Source organism: Oncorhynchus masou, chromosome 15 (assembly GCF_036934945.1).
Source record: "Oncorhynchus masou masou isolate Uvic2021 chromosome 15, UVic_Omas_1.1, whole genome shotgun sequence".
In the NCBI taxonomy this organism is placed as follows: Eukaryota; Metazoa; Chordata; class Actinopteri; order Salmoniformes; family Salmonidae; genus Oncorhynchus; species Oncorhynchus masou.
The window spans coordinates 3,290,784-3,306,633 of NC_088226.1; the positions used below are offsets into that span (position 1 = coordinate 3,290,784).

At 44.3% G+C, this 15,850-nt stretch overlaps 1 protein-coding gene across 1 annotated transcript in view; it reads left to right on the forward strand.

The window, feature by feature from the left end:
• Nucleotides 1–15,469, forward strand: part of LOC135555345 (synaptotagmin-C-like) — a 64,579-nt gene extending 49,110 nt beyond the window's left edge. Inside the window, exons 9-13 of the mRNA XM_064987690.1 lie at nt 3,757–3,877; nt 5,021–5,192; nt 11,305–11,434; nt 11,900–11,990; nt 12,455–15,469. Coding sequence (XP_064843762.1) covers nt 3,757–3,877; nt 5,021–5,192; nt 11,305–11,434; nt 11,900–11,986 — 510 coding nt within the window. The 3' untranslated portion in view covers nt 11,987–11,990; nt 12,455–15,469. The remainder of the gene's footprint in view (nt 1–3,756; nt 3,878–5,020; nt 5,193–11,304; nt 11,435–11,899; nt 11,991–12,454) is intronic.
• The last annotated feature ends 381 nt before the right edge of the window (nt 15,470–15,850 follow it).

Below are 15,850 nucleotides of genomic sequence, written 5' to 3' on the forward strand. Positions count from 1 at the left end.
CCACCGCTATGCCACTATAATGTCACTATACCGCCACTATAATGTCACCACTATACCACCACTATGCCACCAATATGCCACTATAATGCCACCACTATACCACCAATATACCACTATAATGCTACCACTATACCACCAATATACCACTATAATACCACCATTATAATGCCACTATAATGTCACCACTATACCACCACTGTGCCACCAATATACCACTATAATGCTACCACTATACCGCCACTATAATGCCACCACTGTACCACCACTATACCACTATAATGCCACCTCTATGCCACTATAATTATACCACCACTATAATGCCACTATAATACCACTACTATAATGCCAATATAATACCACCACTATAATGCCACTATAATGTCACTGCTATGCCACTATAATGCCATTGCTATGCCACTATAATGCCACTGTAATGTCACCAATATACCACCACTATACCACTATAATGCTACCAATATGCCACTATAATGCCACCACTATACCACCACTATGCCATTATAATGCCACCACTATGCCGCTATAATGTAACCACTATTCCACTATAATGCCACCACTATTCCACTATAATTCTACCACAATACCATTACTATGCCACTATAATGCTACCACTATACCACCACTATGCCACTATAATGCCACTATAATGTCACCACTATACCACCACTATGCCACCAATATACCACTATAATCCTACCACTATACCACCAATATGCCACTATAATGCTACCACTATACCACCAATATGCCACTATAATGCCACTATAATGTCACCACTATACCACCACTATGCCACCAATATACCACTATAATGCCACCACTGTACCACCATTATACCACTATAATGCTACCACTATACCACCAATATGCCACTATAATGCCACCACTGTACCACCACTATGCCACTATAATGTCACCACTATACCACCACTATGCCACTATAATGCCACCGCTATGCCACTATAATGTCACAATACCGCCACTATAATGTCACCACTATACCACCACTATGCCACCAATATGCCACTATAATGCCACCACTGTACCACCACTATGCCAGTATAATGCCACATCTATGCCACTATAATTATAATGCCACTATAATACCACCATTATAATGCCACTATAATGTCACCACTATACCACCACTATGCCATCAATATACCACTATAATGCTACCACTATACCGCCACTATAATGTCACCACTATACCACCACTATGCCACCAATATACCACTATAATGCTTCCACTATACCACCACTATAATGTCACCACTATACCACCACTATTCCACCAATATGCCACTATGATGCTGCCACTATACCACCACTATGCCATCAATATACCACTATAATGCCACCACTATGCCACTATAATGCCACTGCTATGCCACTATAATGTCACTAATATGCCACTATAATGCCACCACTATATCACCACTATGCCACTATAATGCTACCACTATACTACCACTATGCCACTATAATGCCACCACTATGCCACTATAATGTCACCACTATGCCACCAATATACCACTATAATGCTACCACTATACCGCCACTATAATGTCACCGCTATGCCACTAAAATTATAATGCCACTATAATGTCACCGCTATGCCACTATAATGTCACTATACCGCCACTATAATACCACCACTATAATTATAATGCCACTATAATACCACCACTATAATGCCACCATAATGCCACTATAATGCCACCGCTATGCCACTATAATGTCACTATACCGCCACTATAATGTCACCACTATACCACCACTATGCCACCAATATGCCACTATAATGCCACCACTGTAGCACCACTATGCCACTATAATGCCACCCCTATGCCACTATAATTATAATGCACTATAATACCACCATTATAATGCCACTATAATGTCACCACTATACCACCACTATGCCATCAATATACCACTATAATGCTACCACTATACCGTCACTATAATGTCACCACTATACCACCACTATGCCACCAATATACCACTATAATGCTTCCACTATACCACCACTATATTGTCACAAATATACCACCACTATGCCATCAATATACCACTATAATGCTACCACTATACCGTCACTATAATGTCACCACTATACCACCACTATGCCACCAATATGCCACTGTAATGCTGCCACTATACCACCACTATGCCATCAATATACCACTATAATGCCACCACTATACCGCCACTATAATGCCACCACTGTACCACCACTATGCCACTATAATGCCACCTCTATGCCACTATAATTATAGTGCCACTGTAATACCACCACTATAATGCTTCCACTATACCACCACTATAATGTCACCACTATACCACCACTATTCCACCAATATGCCACTATAATGCTGCCACTATACCACCACTATGCCATCAATATACCACTATAATGCTACCACTATACCACCAATATGCCACTATAATGCCACCATTGTACCACCACTATGCCACTATAATGCCACCACTATGCCACTATAATGCCACCGCTATGCCACTATAATGTCACTAATATGCCACTATAATGCCACCACTATATCACCACTATGCCACTATAATGCTACCACTATACTACCACTATGCCACTATAATGCCACCACTATGCCACTATAAAGTCACCACTATACCACCACTATGCCACCAATATACCACTATAATGCTACCACTATACCGCCACTATAATGTCACCACTATACCACCACTATGCCACCAATATGCCACTATAATGCCACCACTGTACCACCACTATGCCACTATAATGCCACCTCTATGCCACTATAATTATAATGCCACTATAATACCACCACTATAATGCCACCATAATGCCACTATAATACCACCACTATAATGTCACCACTATACCACCACTATGCCACCAATATACCACTATACCACCACTATAATGTCACCACTGTACCTCCACTATGCCACTATAATGCCACCACTATGCCACTATAATTATAATGCCACTATAATACCACCACTATAATGCCACCATAATGCCACTATAATGTCACCGCTATGCCACTATAATTCCACCATAATGCCGCCGATATGCCACCATAATGTCACCACTATGCCACTATAATTATAATGCCACTATAATACCACCACTATAATGCCACCATAATGCCACTATAATGTCACCGCTATGCCACTATAATGCCATTGCTATGCCACTATAACACCACCTCTATGCCACTATAATGCCATTGCTATGCCACTATAATGCCACCGCTATGCCACTATAATGCCACCTCTATGCCACTATAATGCCACCTCTATGCCACTATAATGCCACCGCTATGCCACTATACTGCCACTGCTATGCCACTATGCCACCACCATGACCACTGGCTGTGCCGAGTTAGGAGGAGAGTGCAGGGGAGCGTGTTTAAATAGCGCAATTTAACTTTTATCTTCTTGGGGACATTGAACGATTGACAGTTCATTAATGTACTGTGATGACAGTGGCCTTCAGTTTGAATATGCTGCCTGTTTAGATTGTGACACCTGTCATGTCTCTGTGGCAATTATCACTGATGCTTGCTTCATGGTTTAGCAAACCAAATGCAAGATGGTGGTCTCTTTTACAGACCCTCTGCTCTCAGCCTGTGGCTCTTTGGGTATTACTGGCTGAGTGTTTACCACACGTTTGCTGGGATCCCTGTTTGAACCCTGATCTCTGACCTCTGTGTGTGTGTTGTACAGGAGAAGGCTGACCTGGGGGAGCTGAACTTCTCTCTGTGTTACCTGCCCACGGCAGGTCGGCTCACCGCGACTGTCATCAAGGCCACCAACCTCAAAGCCATGGACCTCACCGGCTTCTCAGGTGACTTACCTACTGACCACAGCACACTGACCGCAGCACACTGACCGCAGCACACTGACAACAGCACACCGACAACAGCACACTGACAACAGCACACTGTTCACAGCACTGGGGGTTGTCTCTTCTGTTAGAAACAGCCTGACAAGACTCACATCACACATTTTGTATTTAAACTATTATTTGAATGCAATTAGGCCTGCATAAACACATCAATTGACTGAATTCATGAATATTTGAATATTGATATGTTACATTCTGTAAATATTGCCCAAATAAATACTGTTCAACTGTTCCAAACACAATGAAGTGCCAAAAATCTGTTTTGTGGCAATGTTGGAAGCACAAGCGGGTGGCAGGGTAGCCTAGTGGTTAGAGCGTTGGACTAGTAACCGGAAGGTTGCAAGTTCAAACCCCCAAGCTGACAAGGTACAAATCTGTCGTTCTGCCCCTGAACAGGCAGTTAACCCACTGTTCCTAGGCCGTCATTGAAAATAAGAATTTGTTCTTAACTGACTTGCCTAGTTAAATAAAAAAAAATAAACAAGCAAAAATCATAAATGTTGGAGTGCTAAAATACGCAGCCAACAAACAACCAAACGCTTTAAACACAATCATGTCCTGGCCTGATTGATGGTTGATGATGATTTAATTAATGAACGCCTAACTAAAGTAATTGAGTTATTAATCCTGCCTGTGAGGATGTGATGATCCTGCATTACCACGGTAACAGTTACTATACTGACGAAATGACACGCTAAATTATGAGACCACACCGTTATTATTGCTTTTATGATTAGGAGATTATTAGAATGCCTAACGAAGGTATAAAACAATCCACCATAAAATCAAATGGTAACTCTCAGTGTTCTGTAAGTGCTACAATGGACTAGAGCGGCAGTTTGTATTCTGTGGTAATTGACGTAAATCCACCCGTTTTACTTTGGCCTTAATCCGCCTCGTCCAAGGGGCCTTGATTTGGATGTCTTTTATGTGTTAAAGACAGATGCCTGGACGTGGGAGTATAATTTGTTAATAGCCTGCTCAAGGGTTGTCTCTTATCTTTGTCCCTCTCTTTTCTTTCTTCCATTCTCTTCCTCTATTTCTTTCTCTCTCTCTCTCCCTCCCTCTTTCTCCTTCTCTCAGACCCATACGTGAAGGCTTCTCTGATATGTGACGGCCGCAGGCTAAAGAAGAGGAAGACCTCCATTAAGAAGAATACGTTGAACCCCACCTACAACGAGGCTCTAGTCTTTGACATCCCTCATGAGGACATCGACAGGGTGTCCATCATCATCGCTGTCATGGACTATGACTGGTAAGAAGACACCTGGGCTGTTATTACTGGACAATAGGAGTTTTATAAGTTTGTGTGGGATGTGGATATAATTGATACCATTATAATACTGACTATGTATTTGGATGGTTGCTGTTGTTAATTGTTAGATAAGGGTAGGTCTGTTGTTAATTGTTAGATAAGGGTAGGTCTGTTGTTAATTGTTAGATAAGGGTAGGTCTGTTGTTAATTGTTAGATAAGGGTAGGTCTGTTGTTAATTGTTAGATAAGGGTAGGTCTTTTGTTAATTGTTAGATAAGGGTAGGTCTGTTGTTAATTGTTAGATGAGGGTATGTCTGTTAATTGTTAGATAAGGGTAGGTCTTTTGTTAATTGTTAGATAAGGGTAGGTCTGTTGTTAATTGTTAGATAAGGGTAGGTCTGTTGTTAATTGTTAGATAAGGGTAGATCTGTTGTTAATTGTTAGATAAGGGTAGGTCTGTTGTTAATTGTTAGATAAGGGTAGGTCTGTTGTTAATTGTTAGATAAGGGCAGGTCTGTTGTTAATTGTTAGATAAGGGTTGGTCTGTTGTTATTTGTTAGATAAGGGTAGGTCTTTTGTTAATTGTTAGATAAGGGTATGTCTGTTGTTAATTGTTAGATGAGGGTATGTCTGTTAATTGTTAGATAAGGGTGGGTCTTTTGTTAATTGTTAGATAAGGGTAGGTCTGTTGTTAATTGTTAGATAAGGGTAGGTCTGTTAATTGTTAGATAAGGGTAGGTCTGTTGTTAATTGTTAGATAAGGGTAGGTCTGTTGTTAATTGTTAGATAAGGGCAGGTCTGTTGTTAATTGTTAGATAAGGGTTGGTCTGTTGTTATTTGTTAGATAAGGGTAGGTCTTTTGTTAATTGTTAGATAAGGGTATGTCTGTTGTTAATTGTTAGATGAGGGTATGTCTGTTAATTGTTAGATAAGGGTAGGTCTTTTGTTCCATTGTTAGATAAGGGTATGTCTGTTGTTAATTGTTAGATGAGGGTTTCTGTTAATTGTTAGATAAGGGTGGGTCTTTTGTTAATTGTTAGATAAGGGTAGGTCTGTTGTTAATTGTTAGATAAGGGTAGGTCTGTTAATTGTTAGATAAGGGTAGGTCTGTTGTTAGTTGTTAGGTTCGGGTATGTCTGTTGTTAATTGTTAGATAAGGGTATGTCTGTTGTTAATTGTTAGGTACAGGTATGTCTGTTGTTAATTGTTAGGTACAGGTATGTCTGTTGTTAATTGTTAGATAAGGGTAGGTCTGTTAATTGTTAGATAAGGGTATGTCTGTTGTTGGTAGTTGTTATTTTATGGTGTGTAGCAAAGTTATTATAGCAAACTAAAACTAAAACAAAAACTAATTAAGACTAATCATCACTCAAAACCATTTAGTAAATTGATTTAAAATAATTAACAAAAACCCGTTTGAAAAATTAAAACTGTACTGCCTCCAAAACTAAATAGAATAAAAACCATCATGAATTATGTTTTTGGGGGGCAAAAATCGAACAGGGTTTTCAAGCTAAACTAATGATTGGTTGACAGTAGAGCCTCCCAAAATGCAGGTGATGACTGCAGGATGAAGTTGGTGAAGAGCAACTGCAGAAAGTTGCAGTTGACTGCAGTCCAAACTTCATGACCTTTCATCATATGATTTTTGTAAAGTTCATGTAATTGACATGTAGACTCCCGTCTGACAATTTTTATCACCAGAATGCAACACTTTAAAAGGCGGTGACCAACGATGGAGCTTCAACGCTCCTGGTTGTTGTGGAAATTGACCCACCACTACTGTTTACTTTGTGCATCTACGTCATCTCCCTGAGTCTACCTTTAAACCTAACCTAACCTATGACCTGACCCATCACCTTATGCATTACTGCCCCACAGTGGCAAGAAGTGACTTTCCAATAAACACAAAAACTATATGCATGTTGTTATAAAAAGTAAATAAAAAATAAGGTAAAGTAGATCTGAAAACTAACTGAAACAAAACAGAATTTTGAATAAAAATCTTAAAACTAATAGGAATATAAACAATAATAACCTTGTAGTTAGCACTCTGTTACGTTGATAGACATTGTTATTGGGTTGGTGTGTAGTTAGTACTGGATCATGTGTAACGTATGTGTCACGCCCTGGTCGAAGTATATTGTGTTTGTCTGCATTTAGTTGGTTATGCCAGGGTGTGATATGGGTTTATTGTGGTGTGTTTTGTCTTGGGGTTTTTGTTAGGTATTGGGTTTGTGGCTTAGTGGGGGTATCTAGCAAAGTCTATGGCTGTCTGGAGTGGTTCTCAATCAGAGGCATGTGTTTCTCGTTGTCTCTGATTGGGAACCATATTTAGGCAGCCATATTCTTTGAGTGTTTCGTGGGTGATTGTTCCTGTCTCTGTGTTTGCTGTCACCAGATAGGCTGTATAGGTTTTCACGGTCCGTTTGTTGTTTTTGTATAGTTTGTTTTTTCATTCGTCATTAAACATGTCTCAAAAATACCACGCTGCATTTTGGTCCGCTTCTCCTTCACCAGACGAAAGCCGTTACAGAATCAAACACCACAACAGGACCAAGCAGCGTGGTAACAGGCAGGAGCAACAAAGAGAGGAATGGACATGGGAGCAGAATCTGGACTACACTACTTGGGAGGAAATAGACAGGTGGGCGGTCGACCCAGGGAGAGTGCCGGAGCCCGCCTGGGATTCGATGGAGCAGTGTGCGGAAGGTTACGAGAGAATGAGGTTGGCGAAGCAAGCAAGGCGGCGCGGAAGGAAGCCCGAGAGTCAGCCCCAAAATTTATTGGGGGGGGCTCGGGGAGAGTGTGGCAGAGTCAGGAGTCAGACCTGAGCCAACTCTCCCTGTTTATCGTGAGGAGCCAAGGAGGAGACCAGAACCAGAGCCGGTGTTGGAGGTGAGCGAGGCAGAGACTGTGGAGGAGTTAATGGGGAGATTGGAGGAGAGAGAAATGAGGGAGTTGCTGTGTTGGTGCTTTAAGCATGATATTCGCCCGACGGAGCGTGTCGGGGATTTGATGGCACCTGGGTCAGCGCTCCATACTCGTCCTGAGGTGCGTGTTAGTCGGCTGGTGAAGATGGTGCCAGCCTCACGCACCAGGCCTCCTGTGCACCTCCCTAGCCTTGCACGTCCTGTGCCAACACTGCTCTCAAGATCTCCAGTACGCCTTCACGGTCTAGCCCATCCTGTGCCACCTCCACACACCAGCCCTCCGGTGGCAGCTCCCCGCACCAGGCTTCCTGTGCGTGTCCTCGGCCCAGTACCACCAGTGCCAGCACCACGCATCAGGCCTACAGTGTGCCTCGCCTCTCCAGCGCTGCCGGAGCCTTCCTCCTCTCCTGCGCTGCCGGAGTCTCCCGCCAGTCAGCCAGACTCTTCCAGATCCGCCAGTCAGCCAGACTCTTCCAGATCCCGAGCCTTCCTCCTCTCCTGCGCTGCCGGAGTCTCCCGCCTGTTTGGCGCTGCCAGAGCCTTCCTCCTCTACAGCGCTGCTGGAGTCTCCTGCCTGTTCAGCGCAGCCAGAGCTGCCAGCCTGCATGGAGCAGCCAGAGCTGCCAGCCTGCATGGAGCAGCCAGAGCTGCCAGCCTGCATGGAGCAGCCAGAGCTGCCAGCCTGCAATGAGCTGCCAGCCTGCAATGAGCTGCCAGCCTGCAATGAGCTGCCAGCCTGCAATGAGCTGCCAGTCTGCAATGAGCTGCCAGTCTGCAATGAGCTGCCAGTCTGCAAGGAGCTGCCAGTCTGCAAGGAGCTGCCAGTCTGCAAGGAGCTGCCAGTCTGCAAGAAGCCGCCAGAGCTGCCAGTCAGCATGGAGCCGCCAGAGCCGCCAGTCAGCATGGAGCAGCCAGAGCCGCCAGTCAGCATGGAGCAGCCAGAGCCGCCAGTCAGCATGGAGCAGCCAGAGCCGCCAGTCAGCATGGAGCAGCCAGAGCCGCCAGTCAGCATGGAGCAGCCAGAGCCGCCAGTCAGCATGGAGCAGCCAGAGCCGCCAGTCAGCATGGAGCAGCCAGGCCGCCAGTCAGCATGGAGCAGCCAGAGCCGCCAGTCAGCATGGAGCAGCCAGAGCCGCCAGTCAGCATGGAGCAGCCAGAGCCGCCAGTCAGCATGGAGCAGCCAGAGCCGCCAGTCAGCATGGAGCAGCCAGTCAGCCAGACTCTTCCAGATCCGCCAGTCAGCCAGACTCTTCCAGATCCGCCAGACTCTTCCAGATCCGCCAGTCAGCCAGACTCTTCCAGATCCGCCAGTCAGCCAGACTCTTCCAGGTCAGCCAGGATCTGCCGGATCCAACTACCTGCCTGAGCTTCCCCTCAGTGCCGAGCTTCCCCTCAGTGCCGAGCTGCCCCTCAGTGCCGAGCTGCCCCTCAGTGCCGAGCTGCCCCTCAGTCCCGAGCTGCCCCTCAGTCCAGTGGGGTTCTGGGTGAGGACTACTAGGCAATGGTCGGCGGCGAGGGTGGACTATCCTAGGACGCGGGGAAGAGGGACTAAGACATTGATAGAGTGGGGTCCACGTCCCGCGCCGGAGCCGCCACCATGGACAGACGCCCACCCGGACCCTCCCCTATTGTTTTGATGTGCGTCCAGGAGTCCGAACCTTAGGGGGGGGTTCTGTCACACCCTGGTCGAAGTATATTGTGTTTGTCTGCATTTAGTTGGTTAGGCCAGGGTGTGATATGGGTTTATTGTGGTGTGTTTTGTCTTGGGGTTTTTGTTAGGTATTGGGTTTGTGGCTTAGTAGGGGTATCTAGCAAAGTCTATGGCTGTCTGAAGTGGTTCTCAATCAGAGGCAGGTGTTTATCGTTGTCTCTGATTGGGAACCATATTTAGGCAGCCATATTCTGAGTGTTTCGTGGGTGATTGTTCCTGTCTCTGTGTTTGTTGTTTTTGTATAGTTTGTTTTTTCATTCGTCATTAAACATGTCTCAAAAATACCACGCTGCATTTTGGTCCGCTTCTCCTTCACCAGACGAAAGCCGTTACAGTATGTTGATGGTGGTTATTATTTGGTTGGTGTGTAGTTAGCACTGTGTGGGTCTATTACATTGATAGATGTTGGTGTGTAGTAGGATGGGTCATTCTGTTACCTTAAAATAACTGTCCAGTGTTAAATATGACCTATTATTACTTACAATATGAGTGAAATAGTTTTCCTTCCAATTTTTTGAATTTTATGTATGTTAAGAAGCTTTTCTGTGTTGGAATAGTGTGGGCGTACCAAACAGAATGATGTGGGCATATACCGGTTGTTAAAAATATCCTCCTCTAGACCGCTGATTGGCCAGCTCATCCTCCTCAGGAGTATGACACCATACTCTATGAGGAAGTAGCAAGCATTTTGAAACGGTCTTTATGAGATACAAGTTTGAGGTGTTTTTTTCTCAATTCATGCTTTGGCCACTAATACGAGTACAAGATGAATAAACACTTATTTGGGTATGAGTTAGCAGAATATGAACTGGACAGTTACTTTAATAGACATTGCTGTGTACTAGCATGGGTCAGTCTAAAACATTGATAGACGTTATTTGGTTGGTGTGTAGCAGTGGTCTGAACACATAACTGATTGTCCCTGTGAGTCAGACTGCTGGTGGATTCCTCCTGTTTTACATGAGGATGGGCGCCTCATGAATAAACATGGTTTATGCTAATGCTAATGGAAATAGTGTCTGGTGGTGAGACACTGTAACCATGCCAGTGTTTCTCTATCTGGCACTCACACCCTCCATCATCACACCATCGCCTGGCTGGTGTGTTTGTTTTCTTTATCTATTATTAAACCCATGTTGTAGGTTATAGTATCTCTGTAGTTGTGTGTGTTTGTGTGTGCGTTATCTTTTATGCATTTAAAACCCAGGTTATAGCATCTCTATAGTTCGATGCTTGTGTGTGTGCATGCATGCGTGTGTTTATGTATGATATGAATGTGCTCTCCATTGGTATTGAAACCTTTGTAAGGTCTCTGTATATTGTGCGCTCACTACAGAATATCCAACCTCTGTGGCCACATTCATTTTCCCAGCATTCAAGGTTGATAAATGAGGCCTACTTTGCCTGTTCATCAGCCTCTCCCCCCCCCCCCTCTCTCTCTCCCTGTACCTGGCTGTGTGTTGGTCAGTATTGGTCATAATGAGGTCATAGGAATGTGTCGTGTGGGCAGTGACGCTGAGGGTCATGGGAGGGAGCACTGGACTGCCATGCTGGCCAACCCCCGCAAGCCCATAGACCACTGGCACCAGCTCGTCGAGGTAATTATGTGCATGATGTGATGTGTGTGTGTGAGTGAGTGCGTGACTACAGTGCTTTTTTGTGCAGGCCTGTGTTCTCATTCTATTTTCCTACTTCATATATGTAATTGTACTTGGCCTTATTTTCCCCTGTTCAAACTAGTCTTTGTTTTTCTATTCAGTCATTGTAAGTGACCACACAGTAGTCTGGGGGCCGTATGTATCAAGCATCTCAGAGTAGGAGTGATGTTTTTCCTTTTAAATCACATTGAATAAGATGAAACGGACAGCAGGGGGGACCTGATCCTAGATCAGCACTCCTACTCTGAGATGCTTGAAACATACTGTACAACAACTGGTCTGTCTATTCAACCACTCACCATATTTTTTATTAGTAATGAAATATCTATTTTAGCATACATTTACCATTGTTATCTACAGTGTCTGTGTTGATGATACTAACTCTGCTTTAATATATTTTTCCAGGAAAAACTTGTGGCCTCATTTGTGTCAAAGAGTCCCGCAGCCTCTCCCAAGCCTCACATCGTGGTGGACAGTCCTCACTCTGAGTAGAACTGTGAGTAGAACTCTTGGTTCAATGCTCTCACATGTAGTGCCAGGACCAGTGTTGGAGTCCTTTCCATTTAAATTCAGATAAATTAGTTGTATGATTTAGAAAACATCGTCATTACAAAGGACGGGCAATTTCTGCTTCATGAATTAGATTGAATTGATTTCCTGCATTGCCTTTATTGAAGTGGACCCCAACCCTGACACACAATTTTTCAATATTACATAGCTTTCTGTGGAGGGACCTATATAACCACAGCTTTGTGATTATAACCTTGGTGAATATGATCCAGCTGAGACTCAGAGGCTGTTAGATTAACGAGCTGTGAGGCAAGAGTATCTGTACCATCTAGATGTTATGTACCCCACCCCCTGACTTACTGTACTCTAAGGCTCTGTTCTCTGTTTATGTATCTTCTCATCCGCACTGTCTCTCCTGCTTTATCTCTCTCTTTTTCCTCTTCTCCCCAGGTTATTATCATCTTTCCAGTTCCAGACTTTCCTTTATTTCTGCTCATCTGTGAATAATTCTCTCCATCAAACAAAGAGAGATAAGGAGACACATCGACTGCTACTGCTGTTCTACTGCTACTGCTGAATATTCCAACTCCTGTTCTGTCGCAACGAAGCACAGGAATACAGAATCTACACTCTATACAAGCAACACTTGAACACTGACACACGCACACACACACACACACACACACACACACACACACACACACACACACACACACACACACACACACACACACACACACACACACACAGTGCTTCAGGTTAGTGCCAGTAATTCATCCAGGAGGAGTGTGATGATGCACATTTCTCCCTCCAATCAAACCTGGGCCTAAGGTTTCTGCTCTGTATGGACTTCAAAAGACAAACCGTGCCAATGCTTTACTTTAGGCCATTCGTATACAAGTGTAGGAGTTAGGAAACATCCATGTAGTGTTTCCAGCAGGACAAACAGCAGGACTCTAGTGGTTTGGGCCTACCCTCTGTATCTGGGCTTTTCTGGCTTCTTTTAGCTGGAGGAAGGAACCTTTGCCGGTCGTTATTATTGATGTCAGGGGAGGGAGAAATGTGGATGAACCCATCTGCTGAAGCATGTAACCTTGAAATGTGTCCCTTCACCTCATTATTTTGTCACCTTCTTCATGGTGCTCATTAATGTGAATTTGCTTTTATTTTTCTATTTGTTTGGTTTTGGGGGTTTGTGTAATATAATCATCCAGAAAGGAATTTATCCATACCATTTTTTTACGATCCACTAAGGATGTGACTGTGAGTACTTGAAGACCTGAAATATTTGAGCGCCTTGGGATGTTACAGGAATAGTGTTCCCCTGTTTGGACATACTGGCAGACTTTACCCCAGAGGACTCTACAGGGGAACTGGGATGAGGACGGACCTGCTCGGCTTGGAGTGCACTTACTGGAAATGTATCCTACAGGGAAGGATTTCACCATTATATCAAATGTTTCTATCATTCCAAGATTTTGTTTTTCGGAAAGACATTATTTAATTTGAAAAGAGAAGAATTGTCTGCAGTCCATCATGTCTCCGACTGGACGACAACGTTAGAAGGACACACGCATTTGTGTTGCTTTGATTTGTGTGTATTTCTGTGTTTGTGTGTGTGTGTTTTGTATTCGTGTGCGTCTGTGTGTGTATGCCTGGGTGTTTGTGTGTGTCACTGTGACCTTCTGTGTGACACGTTTCTGTGCTCATGACGTCCCTATCTTCTACCTGTCCTCGCGGCCCCACACCATTCCTAGCATCCACAGACTGAAACTCCTGTCTTTGAACAAAATGTGTCTTCTGTCCTGTGTGTCTTAGAGGAACCATTTGTTGTAGGACCCATTGCACTTGGTGGGGAGTGGGATACTTATGATCCCTGAAGAACAGTCGGTCTCTCACAGAGATTAGAGTGTATTGTGTGTGTTGTTTCCCAGATCAGCTGTCAGTCACTCAAAAGTGCCCCCCCCCTGCCTGATCTAAGTAACTGTGTTGGTTGTGTACTTCTTTTAGTAAATGTGTACTGTGTGTCTGAGGGGAAACCAGTTGGCACCGTGATGTTAGATACGTTTTGATTACTTGAGGTAGAATTTTTGGGCTATGTAATGACTCTTTTATGTCCCCTAGCAGTCCCTCCAAACGGGGAGACAGAGAGGGGGTAGCCATGTCCTTTATCTTTAGTGAAATACGATGACCGCCTGTTTACGCTCTGCACTTCCTCTTTAAGCACCATGTGGCTACTGCCATGAGAGAACCATGTCTACCACCACTTCTGCTACTATAACCTCAACTAACAGTTAGCACTACTAATGCTATGGCTGCCATCTCCCCTTAAACGCATTCAGGGGGATCCAGTTACTATTCCAACTTCAGGCCAAGGAAGTGCAGGGATGCTTACTGGTATGCTTGGTATGTACACAGATTAAAGCCGTATACCCCATATCATAGCCAGACGTTTTCCATCTGGAACTGTATGTCTGCTCAGGTTGTTCTGGGAGGTCATTGATCTGCCTGTATAAGTAGATACTATAGTATTGATCCATTGGCCGATCTCCAGGCTCTGTCTCTATCCCTCGCAGTCCACATGATTCTCTGCCCCATAACACTGTGGTGTTAGCACTCACTCAGCACTGGAGGTTGCTAGTGTGCTCTCAGTATTACCATCCACCACTCTCTCTCTCTCTCTCCACCTCTCTCTCTCTCTCTCTCTCTCTCTAAATATACCTTTCTCTTGCCACTATCTCTTTCTCTGCCTCTCCCCCTCTCTCTCTCTCTCCACCTCTCCTTCTCTCTCTCTCTCCACCTCTCCTTCTCTCTCTCTCTCCACCTCTCCTTCTCTGTCTCTCTCTCTCACTCTCTCTCTCTCTCTCTCTAAATATACCTTTCTCTTGCCCCTTTATCTCTTTCTCTGCCTCTCCCCCTCTCTCTCTCTCTCTCCACCTCTCCTTCTCTCTCTCTCTCCACCTCTCCTTCTCTCTCTCTCTCCACCTCTCCTTCTCTGTCTCTCTCTCTCTCTCTCTCTCTCTCTCTCTCTCTCTCTAAATATACCTTTCTCTTGCCCCTTTATCTCTTTCTCTGCCTCTCCTCTCTCTCTCCACCTCTCCCTCTCTCTCTCTCTCTAAATATACCTTTCTCTTGCCACTATCTCTTTCTCTGCCTCTCCCCTCTCTCTCTCTCTCTCTCCACCTCTCCCTCTCTCTCTCTCTCTCTCTCTAAATATACCTTTCTCTTGCCCCTTTATCTCTTTCTATACCTCTCTCATTTTCTCTCCCTCTCTCTCTAAATATACCTTTCTCTTGCCCTTTTATCTCTTTCTAAACCTCTCTCTCTTTCTCTCTCTCTCTCCCTCTCTCTCTCTAAATATACCTATCTCTTGCCCCTTTCTCTCTCTCTCTCTCCCTCTCTCTCTCTAAATATACCTATCTCTTGCCCCTTTATCTCTTTCTCTGCCTCTCCCTCTCTCTCTCCACCTCCTCTCTCCTCTCTCTCTCTCTAAATATACCTTTCTCTTGCCCCTTTATCTCTTTCTAAACATCTCTCTCTCTCTCCCTTTCTCTCTCTCTCTCTCTCTCTCTCTCTCTCTCTCTCTCTCTCTAAATATACCTTTCTCTTTTCCTTTTATCTCGTTCTATACCTGTCTCTCGCTCTCCTTTTATCTCGTTCCTTACCTGTCTCTCGCTCTCCTTTTCTCTTTCTATACCTGTCTCTCGCTCTCCTTTTATCTCGTTCTATACCTGTCTCTCGCTCTCCTTTTATCTCTTTCTATACCTGTCTCTCGCTCTCCTTTTATCTCGTTCTATACCTGTCTCTCGCTCTCTTTGATTGCTTGTTCTCCCACTCTATTTCTGA